Source organism: Nycticebus coucang, chromosome 12 (genome assembly GCF_027406575.1).
Source record: "Nycticebus coucang isolate mNycCou1 chromosome 12, mNycCou1.pri, whole genome shotgun sequence".
Taxonomy (NCBI): domain Eukaryota; kingdom Metazoa; phylum Chordata; class Mammalia; order Primates; family Lorisidae; genus Nycticebus; species Nycticebus coucang.
In genome coordinates, this window is record NC_069791.1 from 70,870,854 (window position 1) to 70,887,662 (window position 16,809).

The window sequence follows — 16,809 nt, forward strand, 5'->3', positions numbered from 1 at the left end:
AGAAGGAGGAACAGAGCCAGGACCCCTCACAACGGCCACATAAGACTCACAATGGTCTTTAGAAAACAAAGCCTTCAGTATTCCCTTACTGGTTTCCTTAGGTAACAGGACCAGCTCAGTTTTCCCATGAAAACAGCATTCTCACACATATCCTCTCTGGTCCCTTTCCTGGGTCTCAGAGGAAGGATGACGGGATGGAGTGAGGGTGTGGAAGAAGCACGAGGCGCTTATGAACAACCAATGTCACCAGGTGGTTTATTGACGTCCATATCCCACACCACTCCCATCCCAGACCACCTGTTGGCCATAAGGCTATGGTGCCTGCACCTGCAACCTCTCCCACAAGGAGAGTTGGCAAGGTCCCAGGGCTTAGCAAACCTTCCAAAGTGGTCTCCACGTATGGAAGACCCTGCTCCTGAAAAGGGAAGGAGCTGTAATTGAAGGGATGCTGCTCTCTGATTAACCAATAACCTGACCATCACATTACGAAAAACTGCTCACCCACACTGCAGGGCCAGGGGTGTGTGGGTGTCTGCGCTGGGTTTGGGCCCCCAAAGAGAGATGAAAAAGGCTAATAAGATTAGTTAGCAATGACAGGCCACTGGGCCACCTCCTTCGCCCTGACTCGGTCAAGCTGAGAGCAAAGGAATTCCTGGCAGGGAAGCAGGGGTGGGCAGGGAGGCCTCAAAAGTTGTTATCAATGTTCCAGACGTCCCCGCTAAGCGCGTTGGCTGCCCCTTGCAGCGTCCAGGTGAGCAGGGCTAGCTGGCGACGAAAGAGGCTCTCCTGGAAACCCAGGTCAGGCACCACCCCAGAAGAGGTGGCCCTAGGCGCCTCGGTGCCGTTGGTGCGCAGCAGTTGCAGGTGGTTGAGCAGGGCGCCCAGAGTGTGGTCTCCACGACCCAAGAAGATGTGGCGGAACGGGGAGTCTGCCGGCGACACGTACTGGGACAGAAAGTAGAATTCCACCTGCGCCGAGAAGAGGATCTCATCGGGATGAGGGCTCTGCCCCGAGAGCAAAGGCCAGAGTAACTCCTGCCGCCTGCCAGCCTTTCCTAACCTGGGACCTCTTAACTTGCTCCGTAAACACTATTGAGCAGCTTAAGTCCTGACTCCCTTTGGCTGTCCAATAAGAAATCGCCATACTATGACGTCACCAGTAGCTGGGTAGGATGTGTCAGCCTGAGTTTTGGATTCTAGCCTCTTCTATCTCTAGAGCCCCCCAAGTCGGCATCTAGGTCTACCCAGTCTTTCTTCCTTGCCCATTCACTTCTGTGTCCAAAGCCTCAAAGGAAAATCTATCATCCTTCTGTTCCTTTTCTTTGAAACAGATTCTCTGTCATCCAAGCTAGAGAGCCAAGTCATCAGCCTAGCTCACAGCAACCTCAAACTCTTTTGAGTTCAAGCAAACCTCCTGTCTCAAGCTGGGACTATAGGTGGGCACCAGAAAGCCCAGCTAATTTTTCTATTTTTAGTAGAGACGGGTCTTGCTCTTGCTCAGTCTGGTCTCAAACTTCTGAGCTCAAGCTATCCTCCTGCCTGGGCCTCCCAGAGCGCTAGGACTACAGATGTGAGTGTCTTCTACTTCTTAATACCACACCTTTCCACACCCAAGTCATTTTGCCAGCTCTTCCAGAGTCCACAGCCCCAGAGTCAAAGGTCAAGGGGACGGCCTAGTTCTAACCAAGTGCCTTATTCTTCATCAGAATCTGACCCAGATGCTGTTCTCTTTCCTGAGATGGCCTCACTTCTGGCAAAGTCTCCTCCTACCCTTCTGCCAGCCTCACTGGTTCCTTCTGCTTGACTTGTGGGCAGATCTCAGGTTCCACTTTCCTCTGCTCTTCCTCATACCTATAGTCCAGTGGTTCTTAACCCTGACTGCATATTAGAATCACTCAGGGAAGATTTTTCTGGGTACATCTGGGGGTGGTCTCAGACACTCATACATTCTAAGGCCTCCATCTGTCCACTCATAGACCTCAGCCAAGCCCCTGGCTTCAACCAGAACCTCTGGGGAGACAGCTACCGAATCTCCTCACTCAATCATCCTCTGGGATCCTGCCCTCCAGCCTCTTGACCTCCCCATCTGGTTAGGGAGCACCTGTATATAGCCTCACACATATCAGCACCGCCCTGTCCTAAAACCTGTGCTTTGGGCTCGCACTCATGAGTACCATGGCCTTCCTCAGGTGGAAGACCAGGCACTCAATATCAAGGGTATATGAGAATGGAGTGAGCATAGGCTTTGGGGTAGACTGCCAGGTCTCTAATTTCGACTCTCCCACTTACTGTGTAAGCTTGGGTAAATTACTTAGCCTCCCTGAGCCTCAGTTTGTACATACAATACTAGCAACCTCACAGGGATTTGAGGAGTCCTATGGAAGAAAATGACGTAAAGCCCCTAGCATGTGTAGCCCTTTATAAATGGCAGCTCCAGTTATTATTCTCCTACTCTTCCCTCAACACCCAGTCTGTCCATTTGTCTTTCTAAATGCCTCACATCAGTCCTGTCCCTACCTATGGGCGTTTGCTGCCATCAGTCACCTCACCCAGAACTCAAGTCTTCCTTAACTTCACTCCCTTTTCAGGTCATTTCCACTCTGTGCCAAAGTTCTCCCACATCTCCTTCCTGCTCAAAAACCTCCCTAATTTCTATGATGCCAAGGCCCTAAAAATCCATTCTTATCCTGGTGTTCAAGGCTCCTGACAGTTGATGCCTAACCCACAATTTGGGGATTCCCTTCCCTCTGTCTCTTCATGGGGCCTCTATTCTGGCTCCACTGGTCCACACCCAGCTTCCAAGTAAAACCAAGCCTATTTCACTGCCACACCCTTATACTGGGGCTCTCCACCCTGAAATGTTCCCTTTTCTTTGCACCACCCCAAGTTCTGTCTGTTCGTCAAGATCCAAGACACAGTCTAAAACAGAGATCAGCAAACTTTTTCTGCAAAAAACCAGACAGTAAATATTTTAGTCTCCACAGGCCATACTTCTTCTATTGCAACTACTCAACATTGCCATTGTAACACAAAAGCATCCATAGATGATACCAATGAGCATGGCTGTGTTGCAATACAAATTTACCAAAACAAAGAACTGGCTGAATTTGGCCTGCTGGCACTGGTCTAGCGCTATAATATTCCCTGGGTTTGGCCTAGTCCTGTGTTGCTCTGAAGTCCTGAGTCCTTTCCTGTCTAGCCCTGAGCCTGAGCCTGTATCTTATACACAGGTGCCTTTTATCCTGGGGTGGGGAGAAACTTTGGAGAGATGGTTATCTGTTTGTGTTCCATAGTCTGACACAGCAGAGGATAAACCAAGATAAGTGAATGGAAATAAACTATGCCCAATCTCTTGTCTCACCCAAGGGTCACATGTGTCTCAGTAGAGAGAGCAAAGGGAAGAGGAGAATGAAAAGAGGAGAGATAAGAAGAGAAGGAGATTGAGAAGAGGAGGAGAATGAGAGAGACCAGAAAAAGTAGTCAGGAAGAAAGAGCAAGAGGAATAGATTTGTAAACAGAAAGAAGGAAAATGTGATACCAAGGGAGACAGGGAAGGACCCAAACAGGAAAAAGCAACAAGAAAAAGCATGAACCTCCAAGGGCCAGACATGTTTTCTCTGAAAACCTTGAGTGCATGTTCACATGTGGCTCCGTATATACACTGTGGGTTCTCTGCTCAGCCCATGCTGAGGATAGCCTTGCTTATGATTTTGCCATAGGTCTTTTCCCACACCCATCGTCTTTACCCACACATTGCCCAAGATCAAAGGGTTGAGGAGTTGAGTTCTCAAGGAACAGGGGAGGAGGAGTTGGAACTGGAGATGGAGGACAGGTTGCAAAGTATTCAAAGCTAAGCACGAAGAATTGGCGAGGGAAAAAGATCTTGTTTAACTTTCCCACTTCACTTCCTCCAGGCAGCCTTTCTGGATTTTACCAGTCTCATTACCAGAAGTAAGAGAACTCTCCATACTGAATTTCTTTAGCTTTTTGGATCTCTCAGGCTGTAACCTTATCCCTCTTGTACTGTGGACCACTGTGGACATACTTTTTCTCTCCAGAGGGCTGAGGGAGGCAGTGGGAGAGGAGCTGTGGGAGAGGAACCAAGGGGGACCGTCCTAGTTCACCCAGGTGTTGACCAATGGGCCCCCTTCCCTGTCCACTTCATCACTTCGCAGGGCCTACTTCAAGGATCGCTGTGAACTTTAAGCATTGATTACTTAGGACTGGCAGCGCCCAGAGGACAGGATCCGGTCAGCCAAAGGAGGCGGGGGAGGGGAGAGAGCTGGACAGGGGCGGGGCCAGGGAGAGAGCTGGGCAGGGGCGGGGCCTCACCCTCATTATGCGCACGTTGTACATGCGCATGAGTCGCTCGTCACCCTGCTGGGAGCTGTAGATCTCCTGCCGCAGCTTCTCCGCCGCCCGAAAGTAGTCCCCGCGCGCTGAGTACACCCACTGCAGAGTCAGCCCGCGGGCCTGGAGGTGGAGGTACGAGCTGGGGCCGGCGGCAAGGTCCAGAACTCCGGCCTAGGATGGGTCAGGGTACTGGGGGACGGAGCTGGGACCCTAGGCCTGGCAGGGGGTCCAGAGTGCTGGGAGCAGAATGAAGGAAGAGAAGACCCTGTACCTGTGCTATTGGGGGAGGCTGGGGAGGATACCAGCTGCGTCCCGGGGACTTAAGAGACTGGAGGCCAGAGGAACAGGGCCAGGTTGCCAGAAGGGAACTAGATTCTGGGATGGCAGGGAGGACCCGGACCTTCCTGGCCTGGGCCGCATTCCAAAGGGATATAGCGCCTCCCACCCCCAGGGTTGGGAGCGGGGTTGGCCTCTTAGACCTTGAGGTCCCCAGAGTACTCATTGAGGCTGCCAATGTGCCTGAGGACCACGTCCCCATAGCGGCTGAAGTCGAGGGGCAGCAAGTGATCATGGCTGAGCCGGATGAGAAGTTGCCCAGTGAGCTGAGCCACAGCCTGGGCCACAGCGGGTAGGCGGCCTCGAAGTATCTGGTGCAAGTTCTCATACGTGTCCTCCTTTGTGTGCAGGAACGGGTATGCCTGGTCCTCCTGCAGGGACAGTATGGGGCTAGGGCAGCGGCAGGCAGGCTGGGAGACTAGCACTCTATCTGGGACTGGGTGAGGAAGTCTCACCTCCATGAAGGAGAACTCAACAGCAGGGACCCCCACAAAGGCCGTGAAGGAGTAGGCACTGCTGTCCATGGGCAGGGGCTGGATCCTGTGGGCAAGTGGGGGGGGGGGTCTGTGGGCTCACGCTCCCGTATGTCCCACCCAGTTCCTCCATCACCCAAACTTACACCTCAGCCTCCCAGCTGGGATTAGTGAATGCCACCTGCTCATAGAGGGTCTGCCCACTGTGGTTAGGAGAGTCCACCTGGGGGCAGGTGGGGCAATGGGTCAGGCTCTAACCCCTGCAGGCTTCCCTCCATCCCCCACTCCTGGTGGGGTTCTTGCCTGCTTCAGGAGGTTCTCAATGAGGCTGATCAGAAGGGGGCTGGTCTTGGCATGGAATTTGTCATCCCCTGGAGAGAGGGGAAGAGGGAGTGCTAGGCTCAGGGCTTAGCCCCAAAGACGAGAGGAGACCTGAGGGGCTCAGGGAGTGGCATTTCCCTGGCTCACCCAGCACTGCATTGTCCAGGCTCACGTAGGCCACAGCTTTGAGGTGCAGCACACTGAGATAGCCCTGTGGGTGGTTGAAGAGTGTGGCATATAGGCCCCCTACCTCACCCTCTTGCTTGACCACCTACCCAGGACCCCATATCACCTCCAGCCACTCTGTGGAGCCCACACTCCCAAAGTCGCCTCCATCCCAGCTGATAAAGAGAAGACTCCTTCGAGGCCGGAAGCCTGAGGGCAGAAGGGGAGGGAGGGTGGGAGGCCAACCAAAGACTACCTTTCTTTCTGTCCTCCTCTGTCTTGGTTCCTGGGGTCTCTCCTTCCCCCATCCCGCCTCACCCTGGGTCTGCCCTGATTCAACTGTAATAGTGATGGAGACCATAAAGAATCTACTGCTTAATCTTCACTCAGAGCCATGGACTATTTTTACTTTCCGTTTTAGATGAGGAAATAGAGGTGAAGTAACTTGCTTGAGGCCCAACAGCCAAGATGCGGAGGAGCCACATTTGAAGCCCAGGTCTAAGTGACCACCGCCAGTCTGTGCTCCTAACTGCTTCTCTACTCCAGTCCTGGCTTGTGCCCCAGCCCACGCTCTGCCTGGTCCAGGCCATGACCTTACCATTGCTCACCATGGCGGAAAAGGTCCGGACCAGCTCCAGCAATATGGCAGTCCCCACAGCAGACTGGGCTGCCCCTGGGCCCCATGCATCCCTTTGGGCCCCGATGACAACATAGTGATCTGGGGAGGGGATGTTTGGGCCCACCTTTTACACTGGCAGCACCCAAAATCTTCCCCTGCATCCTGGGAAGGCAAGTGCATCAGCCCCTCACATCTTAGCATTCTAGCCCTACAATCCCTGCTATCCCTACAGAGAGTGCTCCTTCTCCCCTTGTCCCTCCCAGGGTAGCCTGCTCCTTCAGCAGGGTATCTGGAGTCATTCTGTCATCTCCCATTAGTTAGCAGGTCCTGACAAGTTTTCCCCTTTAAATCTCTCTCCAGCCCTTCTCCCACCCACTATTCCTACCACCAGCATCCTCACCTGAGCCCCACCACAAGCCTCCCTGTCCCTTGGTGCTGATCTGGGGGCTTATTGGAATCAATAATAGTGCTTTCATGCCCTACTCTCCAGCGAGGAACTCACTACCGTGCAACACTGCACATTCCAGCCTGTCCAGGTCTCCTCACACCACCCCATCAGTCCCCACTTAGCCTCAACTCCCAGCCTCCTTCCTCTGGGCATCACTCCTGTCCCCTTCTCTGGCCATGGTTGTGAACAGAGGCTCTCCTCCCAAACTGGGCAGCAAACATACCTGGCTCTGAGAGGCCCTCAATGCAGCCAAAGATGTTGCTGATGGGGGTGGAGGCCTTATGGTTGTTGACCCTTAGCTGCAGGCTTGGCCCTGGGCCCAGGTGATAAGGGGTGTCTGGGAGGCGCCCCTGCCATTTCTGGGGGGCTACAGGGCCTTTGAGCTTCCTGGAGAGGAGTAAGGCAGAAAAGATTAAAAGTGGCAGAGAGTTCCAAAGCACTCCTTTGGCATCAAATCTCTACTGAACCCTGCCTCAGGGGCACTGCTGCCAGGGCTGCCTTGGATAGTTGTGCAGGTGGTGTGCTGCTCCAGGGTGCCCAGGAACTCTGAACAATGAGCCCTGGCAAGAAGCTGTGCCCACTCACCTTTTTCTAGTTTACCCCAAAGCATCCTATGGGCTAGGTGTAGCCTCCTCCCCCTCTGCCACCTCCTCTTCCTTGGTCCCTATGTTCCTCCCACCTCAACAGGTGGGAAGCAATATCTGCACTGATGGGCTGGGCTGGGATGCTGGGGAGCCCAGAGGATTCAACTGGAGGGAACTGGGTTTGATTGAAGGAAGGAAAGCCAGGTGTGTAGGGGTCCCCAGTTCCCAGGTGCACCTGTAGGGAAAGAGGTGCCCACAGTGAAGCTGTGGGCTTCCAGGAATAATATGCCACCCTACTCCCAACAAGGAGCTGTGGCCTGGACCCCCAGGAAGGCACTGCTGTCTTCCTCCAGACTCACATGTCCATACACAGCTTGGTGGCTGGACAGGCCTGGCTTGTGTGGGCCCTGAGAGAAGTCTTCTGGGTCAGGATATATGAGCACTCCCCGGGCCCCAAAGTCCTGGGCACTGGCCACCTGGGGGAGGGAGGTGAATATAGGGCTCCTTCTAGAAAAGAATGATTTGTAAGGACAGGAGAAGCCCCAAAAAGTGAAGTGGCAAGGCCTTTGATCTTCCACTGTCCCATCCCTTAGAAAAGGGTTTTTTTTGTTGTTTTTTTTTTTGAGACAGTTTCACTATGTTGCCCTCAGTAGAGTGCTATGGCGTCACAGCTCACAGCAACCTCCAACTCCTGGGCTTAGGTGATTCTCTTGCCTCAGCCTCCCAAGTAGCTGGGACTACAGGCTCCTGCCACAACGCCCAGATTTTTTTTTTTTTTTTAATGTTGCAATTGTCATGGTTGGTTAGCTGGCCTGGACAGGGTTCAAACCCACCAACTTTGGTATATGTGGCTGGTGCCATAACCACTGTGCTATGGGCGCTGAGCCTGTCCCACAAAGTTGTGCCAGCCAGAGGGCCACCCTAAGCAGTGCCTTGGCAACCCCAATTTCCCCGCGCCGTGTTCCTGTTCCCTACCCCATTTGATTGCTACTAACCTGATTTTGTTCCCAGTCAACATTTTCTTTCTTTTTTCTTTTTCTGAGACAGAGTCTCACTATGTCCCCCTTGGCGTTCACAGCTCATAGCAATCTCAAACTCTTGGGCTTAAAAGATTCTCTTGCCTTAGCCTCCCCAGTAGCTGGGACTACAGGAGCCCGCCCCAACGCCCGGCTATTTTTTGTTGCAGTTGTTCTTTGGCAGCCCAGGCCGGATTCGAACCCGCCAGCCCTGACGCTGAGCTACAGGCGCCGAGACCCAGCCAACATTTTCTTACTGCCCACTTTCCCTTTCTCCTTCTCAAAATATCCTAGACACTTCCCACTGGCAGTCCAAACCTCCGGTTCCCCAGCCGGCGCGCTCCAGTCCCTCACCTTCTGGGCGAAGCTGATCACCCCCACACGCACCAGCAGGAGGCAGCCCGCCGGCTCCACGCCCCTAGCCCGAAGGTCCTGCAGGTCCTCGGGCAGCCCGTAGTGGGCGTACACCAGCTTTCCCTGAGGACCGGAGGATTGTGAAACGTGTCCCAGGGCTGGGGAAAGGATGCGCGCCACCCCCATCCTGGGCGTGGGCTGGAGGCGCTCACCGTGGCGTTGCCTGTAGCGCTGTAGGGACAATAGGCGTCGGGGTCTTCCAGCGGCAGCTGCTCCCTGGTCCTCCCAGCCGCATCGACCCAGTGCAGGGTATTGGGGTTAGCCCTGAGGAAGGGTGGTGGTCAGCGCACCCCTTACGCGCCGCGACCCCCCCACGCCCCTGCCGCCCACGCACTCACGGGTCGGGGAACTGCAGCCCTACATAGTGCGTGTCTGTCCACACGTGGTCCAGCTTCTGGTGGGAGAACGCCATGCGGGTGTCCTGAGTCAGGGCGGCCATCCCGGCTGAGCCGGCCACGCGTTCCCGAAGGCTGGTTTGCCTGGGCGGGGAGAGGTGGGATTGGGGCCCGAGAGGGGAGAGGCGCTGGGGTTCATGGACGCCGGGAGGGGACAAGTTGCGGGAGGAGGGAAGGTTGCCAGAGACGTGAGGTCACCCCAGGAAACAGGCTGCAAGCGGGTCCCAAGTTTAGGGAAAAGTTCTCCCTGTCCACTGGTCTCTCCCATAACCACCAGGACAGAGCCCAAGGGTCTCCAGTACCACCTACAGCTTCAAGCCTTAGCCGCCCAAAGCTAGAGATCCTGCTCATCATCCCTTAGTTTCTTCTGGGCTCAGACTAATCCGTCTACTTACACTTACACACACACACAAATTCTGTCTCTCTCTCTCACACACACGTTCGTTCTCTGTCTCTGTCTCTCTCCTTCACTCTGCTTTGCCCCAGGCGTGAAAACGATTTTTCTTCCAAAGGGCCAACTGGGCAGAAGTAGCAGATTTTCCATCTCCCTCAGCCCTCCTGGATGGCTTGGAGACACTTTACCTTCTAGGTGAAATCATGAAATCATTTGTCTCTCTGGAGACCTCTCCCCGTCCTCTTCCATAGTTACCACCTAACCAAGGGTTGTCACCCAAATTCTCCCTGATCTTCCACCTCACATCTTCCACAGGCTGTTTCCGCATGACCTCCCTGCCACCTGGCTCCACCTTTTCCCTTTCCATAACAAACAAACTCTCCTCCCCACTCATGGTCACAGAAGACCCCTTCTATGACCTGCCTTGGCAGAAACCTTGCTGGAGAGGCCAAGTCTCCTGTGGGATTCTTCACAGAGGATGGCTCATGCTTTCATCCCCCAGCTTGGAGTGGAGGCTCCTGGCTCTACTTTTCTGATTTCTGACCATTTATTCTCTCTTAAAACTCTCTTCCTTTGAATCTCAGGCCACCTAGCTCTCCTACCCCCTCTCTCTCATCACTGTTGTTATTATCTAACCAATTAGTCACTTATCCAATCTCATAGAGCTCCCAGGAGCTCAAGTGTTTGTTTGAAATTGCAAATTCACATAAGATATGCTGATGCCCATTGTGAAGTCCTGTTGCAGCAGCAGGAACAATCAATTAGATGTACAAACCACATTATGGATAGACCTTTAACACACTATACTAAGCTTTTTTTTTTTTTTTGAGACAGCATATCAAGCTGTCACCCTGGGTAGAGTACTGTGGCGTCACTCACAACAACCTTAGACTCTTGGGCTTAAGCAATTCTCTTGCCTCAGCCTCCCAAGTAGCTGGGACTGTTGTGGTGCCTGCCACAATGCCTGACATTTTTGTTGTTGCAGTTGTCATTGTTACTTGGCCCAGCCGGGTTCGAACCCTCCAGCCTTGGTGTATGTGGCTGGTGCCCTACACCCTGAGCTATGAGTGCCTCACTATAAGTTTTAAAAAATTGTCTACATTAAAAAACACTAACAATAGCTATAGCTAAATAATGAGTCTGGAGCAATGTTTTTTACTTCTCTATATTTTTCCATGTTCCTTAAATTTAAAAATAATGAACATATATCATTTTACAGAAATATTACTTTTTAAAAAAACACCTGAATATACATATAAAACAACATTACATCTATGTCAAAACCCTGTGTATTTAAAAGAATACATCAAACACATTAGATGAAGTGCTTATGGGGAAGGGGAGGGGTGAGGGGTACTCAGAGATGAAGCAGGGAAAATGAACTAGGAAGGTCCATTTACAGACCAGTGAGGACACTGTACTATGGTGTCAGAAGTATGACTAACTGCATTCTTTGCACATGATCTTTAAGAAATCTCCTCCACCATCTAATCATACTCTTTTGTGCGAAACTCATCATTACTCTCTCTTTTCTCTTAGAATGAAATCCAAAACAATTAAAGTCGCCAGTAGGGCCCTATAGGGCCTGAGCTATGTCCACCTCACCAGCCATAGGGACTACCTTTCACTTCCTCCAATAGGCCATTATTTTCCCAGTTAGACCCTCTGGGCATGATGTCTTCTGGCCTGAAATGCTTTTCCACATTCTCTTTGCCTGACAAACTATTCATCTGTCAGGTCTCAGCTTGTCAGTTCCTCAATCTAAATCAGGTCCTCTGGTTATAATCATTCTTCACATCCTTTTCTTTCAAAGCAGTAATCCCAGTAGTAATTATATAGTCATTCATGTGATTATTACATATTCATTTCCTCCAATGGATTGTAAACTCCACAAAAGCAAGGTCAGACTGTTTTGCTGCTATATCACCACCACCTGCTCTCAGCTTAGTACCTGCCACAGAGTAGGTGTTCAAAATATTGTTGGATAAATGAATGAATGACCTCATTAATGTCACTTCCAATGGAATTGCCCACTTCCCTGGATCTTATGGTTCCCCAGAATTGCATCCCTGAATATTTATCTGGCACTATAGTGCCAAGTGCTGAAGACTCCAGGATAAATAGGACACAGTTTATCAGATAAATTTTTAAGGTTCCAGAATCCCATTCTCTGAGTAGACCTCGTGAGGTTACAATTTGCCCCCTTGCCCTCACTGTACCTGTTCTTCACCCCCTGAGCACTGCAGAAGTCCAATCTCCAAGTCTTGATTTGTTTTTAAAATATGTATTTATTTACTTATTATTTTTAGAGATGGCACCTCTATATTGCCCAGGCTGCATTGCAGTGGCTATTCACAGGCATGATCACAACTCACTGCAGCCTTGATTTCCTAGGTTCAAGTGATCCTCCTGCCTCAGCCCAGCAAGTAGCTGGAATGACACCTGGCCCAATCTCCAAGTCCATCAGCTCCTCCCTGGTTTTTCTTCCCTCCTCATCCCACTTAGAACTGGGCTTCAGTTCATTGCTCTCTCCCCCTACTGGTCCCCTCTTGCCTTCCTGCCCTGTTATGGCACCCATAATGCTGCCCCTGCCCTTAGACCTATCAAACCATCCATCTGTTCAGCACATACCTAGAAGACCAAGTGCTGCTCAAGAAATTAAAAATGCCCTGAACCGGGGCGGTGCCTGTGGCTCAAAGGGGTGGGGCGCTGGCCCCATGTGCTGGAGGTGGTGGGTTTAAGCCCAGCTCTGGCCAAAAAAAAAACTGCAAAATAAATAAATAAATAATTAAAAAGAAAAGAAAGGCTTAAAAAAAAAGAAATGCCCTGAACCTTGTTGATTTCACAGATTTCAGGTCTTTTATTAGGTGGACCTACCAGTGTATCAAAAGAGTCATAACACACATTGATCAAGTTCAGTTTTGAGCTCATTAAGATAAGGAAATCTATTAATACAAATTACTAAATAAACATTAAAGAACATATCACTACACTCTGGAAAAATATTATCTAAAAATCTCTACCTGTTCTTCCTTTCCTGATTATTTATTTATTTATTTTGAGACAGAGCCTCAAGCTGTCGCCCTGGGTAGAGTGCTGTGGCATCACAGCTCACAGCAACCTCCAACTCCTGGGCTCAAGGAATTCTCCTGCCTCTGCCTCCCAGGTAGCTGAGACTACAGGCACCCGCCACAACACATGGCTATTTTTCGGTTGCAGCCGTCATTGTTGTTTGGCGGGCCTGGGCTGGATTCGAACCCGCCAGCTCAGATGTATGTGGCTGGTGCCTTAGCCGCTTGAGCCATAGGTGCCGAGCCCTTTCCTGATTATTAAAAAAAAAAAAAAAAAGGCTCAGTAAGCTAGGAATAGAAAGAAACTCCCTTAATTCAACTTTAAAAATCTTTCCGGGGGGCCGAGCGTGGTGGTTCACGCCTATAATCCTAGCACTCTGGGAGGCCAAGGCAGGTGGAATGCTTGAGCTCATGAATTAGAGACCAGCCTGAACAAAAGCGAGACCCTGTCTCTACTAAAAAATAGAAAAAGTGAGGCAAGAGGATCGCTTGAGCCTGAGCTGGAGGTTGCTATGATCTATGATGCCATAGCACTCTACCCAGGGTGACAGCTTGAGACTCTGTCTCAAAAAAAAACTCTGTCTGGGGCCAGGCATGGTGGCTCACTCCTGTAATCCTAGTGCTCTGGGAGGCCAGACTGCTTGAGGTCAGGAGTTTGAGACCAGCCTGAGCCAAGAGCAAGACCCCATCTCTCCAAAAATAAACAAATAACAACAAACACCTGTTTGCAGTTTGCAGCAAAGTTAATACTTGATGACAAATTATTATTAAAAAATTCCTATTAAAGTCAGGAAATAGGCAAAGATATCTTACTGTCACTGTTACTTAAATTCATGTCCTCTTAAATGCAGTAAGAAATCAAAAAAACATAAAAGGTATAAGCATTGGAAAAGAGAATATGCATTTCCTACTCTCTGTAACTTAAATGATTACTTAGAAAACCCAGGAAAATCCACTGAAAAACTACTCCTGATCTGAAAGAGAGCTATGAGTGGACCTATCTTCTGGAACTGTCAGGGCAATTTCTCTCCAGAAGGGGAAGGTGACAGCAGCAGGATGAAGGACAGCAGTCAGAGTGTCCTGTGTCTTGGCCTACACAGAGTGTGTCTGGCATCCCCCATGATGTAAATGGGGGCAGCTGTGCCCACAAATGCATGTGCTTGCTCATTTTTTACAATGACTAGAATGCCCCCTCTCAGAGTACCCCAGAACTCCCTGCTGCCACAAGTCTAACTCTAGGTCTCTGAGTACAGCATTCAAGACTTTTTTTTTGAGTCAGAGTCTGCCACCTTGAGTAGAGTGCTATGTTGTCATAGCTCACAGCAACCTCAAACTCTTGGGCTCAAGAGATCTTCCTGTCTCAGCCTTCCCAGTACCTGGCACTACAAGCACCTACCACCACAACCAGCTATTTTTTCTGTTTTTAGTAGACAAGGGGTCTCACTCTTGCTCAGGCTAGTCTCGGACTCCTGAGCTCAGGTGATCTGCATGCCTCCACTTCCCAAAGTGCTAGGATTACAAGAGTGAGTCACCAAGCCCAGTAGCATTCAAGACTTTTATGGGTCTGTCCTGCATCATGTTGGCTGCTGGACATCTCTGTTCTCAGTCATTTCCCTTGTCTTCCAAATATGCCACCTGAAAATCTGAGTCCCCTGGAATTTCAGCCCCACATGCCTGCCATCCTCCCAGGACTGCTGAACAGGGAGAACAGGAAGACAAGTGGAAGGACTCAAGAGGAGGACCCAGACAGCAGCATCCCCAGCAAGGAGAAAAGGAAGCCCAGTCTGAGTGCATGAAGGAAGGACACTTGGGGCTTGGAGGCGGGCAGGCTCATCCCTACCTGATGGTGTCCTCCAGGTGCCCTTCCTTTAGGAGCCGCAGGAACATGGCCTGGAGGTCACTCCAGTACAAGGTGCCCTGTTGGGAGTCTAGGCCCGGCTCATAGTTGATGTCCTCGTTGACCACCAATAAGGAGTCCCCGCATGCCTGGCAGGACCCTCGGAAGGCCACATATCCCAGAAGGAAGGCTGGCAGGTGGCAAGATGGGGATTCTCCTTATGCCCCCCTCTGGACCCCCAGAAATCTCCCCCAGCCCAAGCCTTTCACTGCCAGGGTGGATGACTCACCCCCAGTAAAGATCAGTAGGGCTGTCAGGACCAGGTAGGGGGCAGCCCTTCGTCCTGCTGCTGCCCAGGGTATGAGGTTTTGCTGCCCTAGTCTAGAGCCCAAGGGCTCAGGGCCCCTCAGCTCCATGGGGAAGAAGTGGGCCAGTGGCTCGGCCCCCTCCTCCCTGTCTTCCTCTTCCTCCAGGTACCCCTGCTGAGTGCCTTCCACACGCTTGTAGATGGTTTGAGAGGGTCCTGGAGACAGCTGTTGCTATAGGGGCAGGATGGGGATGAGGTTGGGGAAGGGGCCTGGAAGATGGGGAGGAATAGGGCGATTATGGGATCAGTGCCATTTGGGGTGTACAGGGTGGGGTGGGGAGGAGTCTGAAAGGCAGGCGAGAGGGAGGAACAGAGGTGGGAAGAGGTGAGGCCAGGACACTAGCCAGGAGGGGCCAGCCTGAGGGGGCTTAGGTGAGGGCTGAGGGACTTGGAGAAAGGCCTAAGGTGTCCCCCAAAGCCCGTTGATCTTACCATTCTCTGGAGTAGACCCCAAAGCCGCTCCATGGTCATGCCCCTTCCTGAACTCTGCAGGCGGTCCCCCCACCCCCAGGTGATAAACCGTTTGTGGGAGCCCTAGGAGGGCCCCTTATCAACCCTGGCAGGCAGCCTGATCGCAGGCTGCTCCCCCCACAAAGGGTGGGGACAGAGGCCTGGCTTCAGTCCAACCTTCCAGACATGGCCCCCTCAGCCCAGATCAGAGCAAGAGGGGCTGTGCCCTCCTCCGCCAATCCTTCCACAGCCCCACTTCTGTCCCCCTCCCTGCAAAACCATTGATTTTTTGATCTTGGGGCAGACTTTGGCCTCCTAGTTCCCGTCATGGGTGGGGGAGGGGAGCTTGTTTGTGGGGGAGGGTGGAGATATAGATGCCTCCTCCCCTTTACTGCTTCCATCTCTCTCTGTGTCTTTGGAGACCCTTCCAAAGCTCTCCACACCTGAGTGGAGGGTTCAACATGGACATCAGCCCCCTCCTTATCTGGCTTCAAGTCCCCAGTGCCCAGGTGATTTAACACATTGACTGACCGCCCTGTCTTAATGCCTGCCCCAGTGGGATCCTAAGCTGGAGGTGCCACAGTGGTGTGATTTGGGGGGTTGGTCTGGGCAGGTGGATGTCTGTCTTTTTGTAATCAGGTAGAAAGGCTGGTCTCAGACCCTGGCTGGTTGCTGGGGAGGGACAGGCATGACTGGGAGCACGTGGTCAGGCAGGACCAGTGAATGTCCAGGAGTGGGGCTCCTGCAGTCAGGGATCTGTGAGTCAGGGTAATACTGGAGGAGGTGGACAGAGTTCCAGTCAAGGTGTGGAGTCCTCCCTGAACATCGAAACCTCTTTGGTCGCCAAAGGACTTGGATCATGCGGTTTCTTCCTCTTTGGGGGCTGGGACCCTCTGAGAGTTTAATGAAAATCCAGGTAACCTCACCCCAGCAACACATCGCAGTCACAAACCACTACATTTTACCTACAATTTCAGGCAGGGGGCGCAGGATCTTAAGCCCCGCCTAGAACCCCAGGACAAATTCTGAATAGTAGGACTCAAGGGTTCCTCTAACCCTTCCCCTTCAGGGTCTTCCCTGAGAAACCTCAGCTCCTACCCAAGACCAGAGAGAAGGTCTGAGCTGCTGGGGCGCGCTCGTGTCCCGGTGTCCCACCCATGCTTGTTACCGCCAAGAGTCCCGGGAAGGAAGGCACAGAGCAGCCCCGGCTCACCTGAGATGCAGGTCCTAGGGAGTTTATGCGGCTGCTCCCCTGAGACCAGAGGCTGGTGCTCAGACCCCGCCCACCCCAGGCCCGATACTGGTGCGGAACCCGCCGATCTCGAGCCCGGTCCCGCCTATTCCAGGTTCCACCCGTTCGGAGCCGGCCAGAGACAGCACAGTCCCTCCTGCAGCCCTTTCCACCCTAACTTGGCTCTCCGCCTACTCTCCGCTGCTTGGTCCTCCCTGGTTCGCGGCCCCTCTGGAACCTGCAGAATTTGTGGTTCCTATGGCTGTTCCCTGGCGTCTGTCGTGGGATCTGCGTTGAGTATAGGCGTGGCCCTCCCCTTGTTTCCCTCCAGATCC

The 16,809-nt window shown here is 52.1% G+C and overlaps 1 protein-coding gene across 3 annotated transcripts; it reads right to left on the bottom strand.

Moving 5' to 3' along the window:
- Nucleotides 1-227: 227 nt before the first annotated feature.
- On the bottom strand, nt 228-16,528 carry TFR2 (transferrin receptor 2). 3 transcript variants are annotated; one of them, XM_053558038.1, is made up of 19 exons: nt 16,457-16,528; nt 15,226-15,279; nt 14,716-14,965; nt 14,430-14,616; nt 9,068-9,208; nt 8,882-8,993; nt 8,670-8,792; nt 7,659-7,775; nt 7,395-7,534; nt 6,939-7,102; nt 6,247-6,366; nt 5,776-5,858; nt 5,631-5,694; nt 5,466-5,533; nt 5,309-5,385; nt 5,145-5,229; nt 4,833-5,060; nt 4,333-4,473; nt 228-969 (listed from the first exon to the last, which is right to left on the bottom strand). In XM_053558038.1, exons 2-19 carry the CDS (start codon nt 15,262-15,264, stop codon nt 685-687), a joined length of 2,424 nt encoding a protein of 807 aa, XP_053414013.1. In that variant the 5' UTR covers nt 15,265-15,279; nt 16,457-16,528; the 3' UTR covers nt 228-684. The 3 variants fall into 3 exon arrangements, with proteins under 3 accessions (XP_053414013.1, XP_053414015.1, XP_053414014.1); XM_053558040.1 differs by lacking the exon at nt 16,457-16,528 and having other exon boundaries at nt 14,716-15,003; nt 15,226-16,136; XM_053558039.1 differs by lacking the exons at nt 8,670-8,792; nt 16,457-16,528 and having other exon boundaries at nt 15,226-16,136.
- Nucleotides 16,529-16,809: the final 281 nt, after the last annotated feature.

Coding starts and splice junctions, on each gene's coding strand:
- TFR2 (XM_053558038.1), bottom strand. CDS start 15,264: ATGACCATGGAGCGGCTTTGGGGTCTACTCCAGAGAATG. Junction 5,061..5,144: donor TTGAGTTCTCCTTCATGGAG/GTGAGACTTCCT, acceptor CTGTCCCTGCAG/GAGGACCAGGCATACCCGTT. Junction 970..4,332: donor ACAACGTGCGCATAATGAGG/GTGAGGCCCCGC, acceptor TTCTCGGCGCAG/GTGGAATTCTACTTTCTGTC.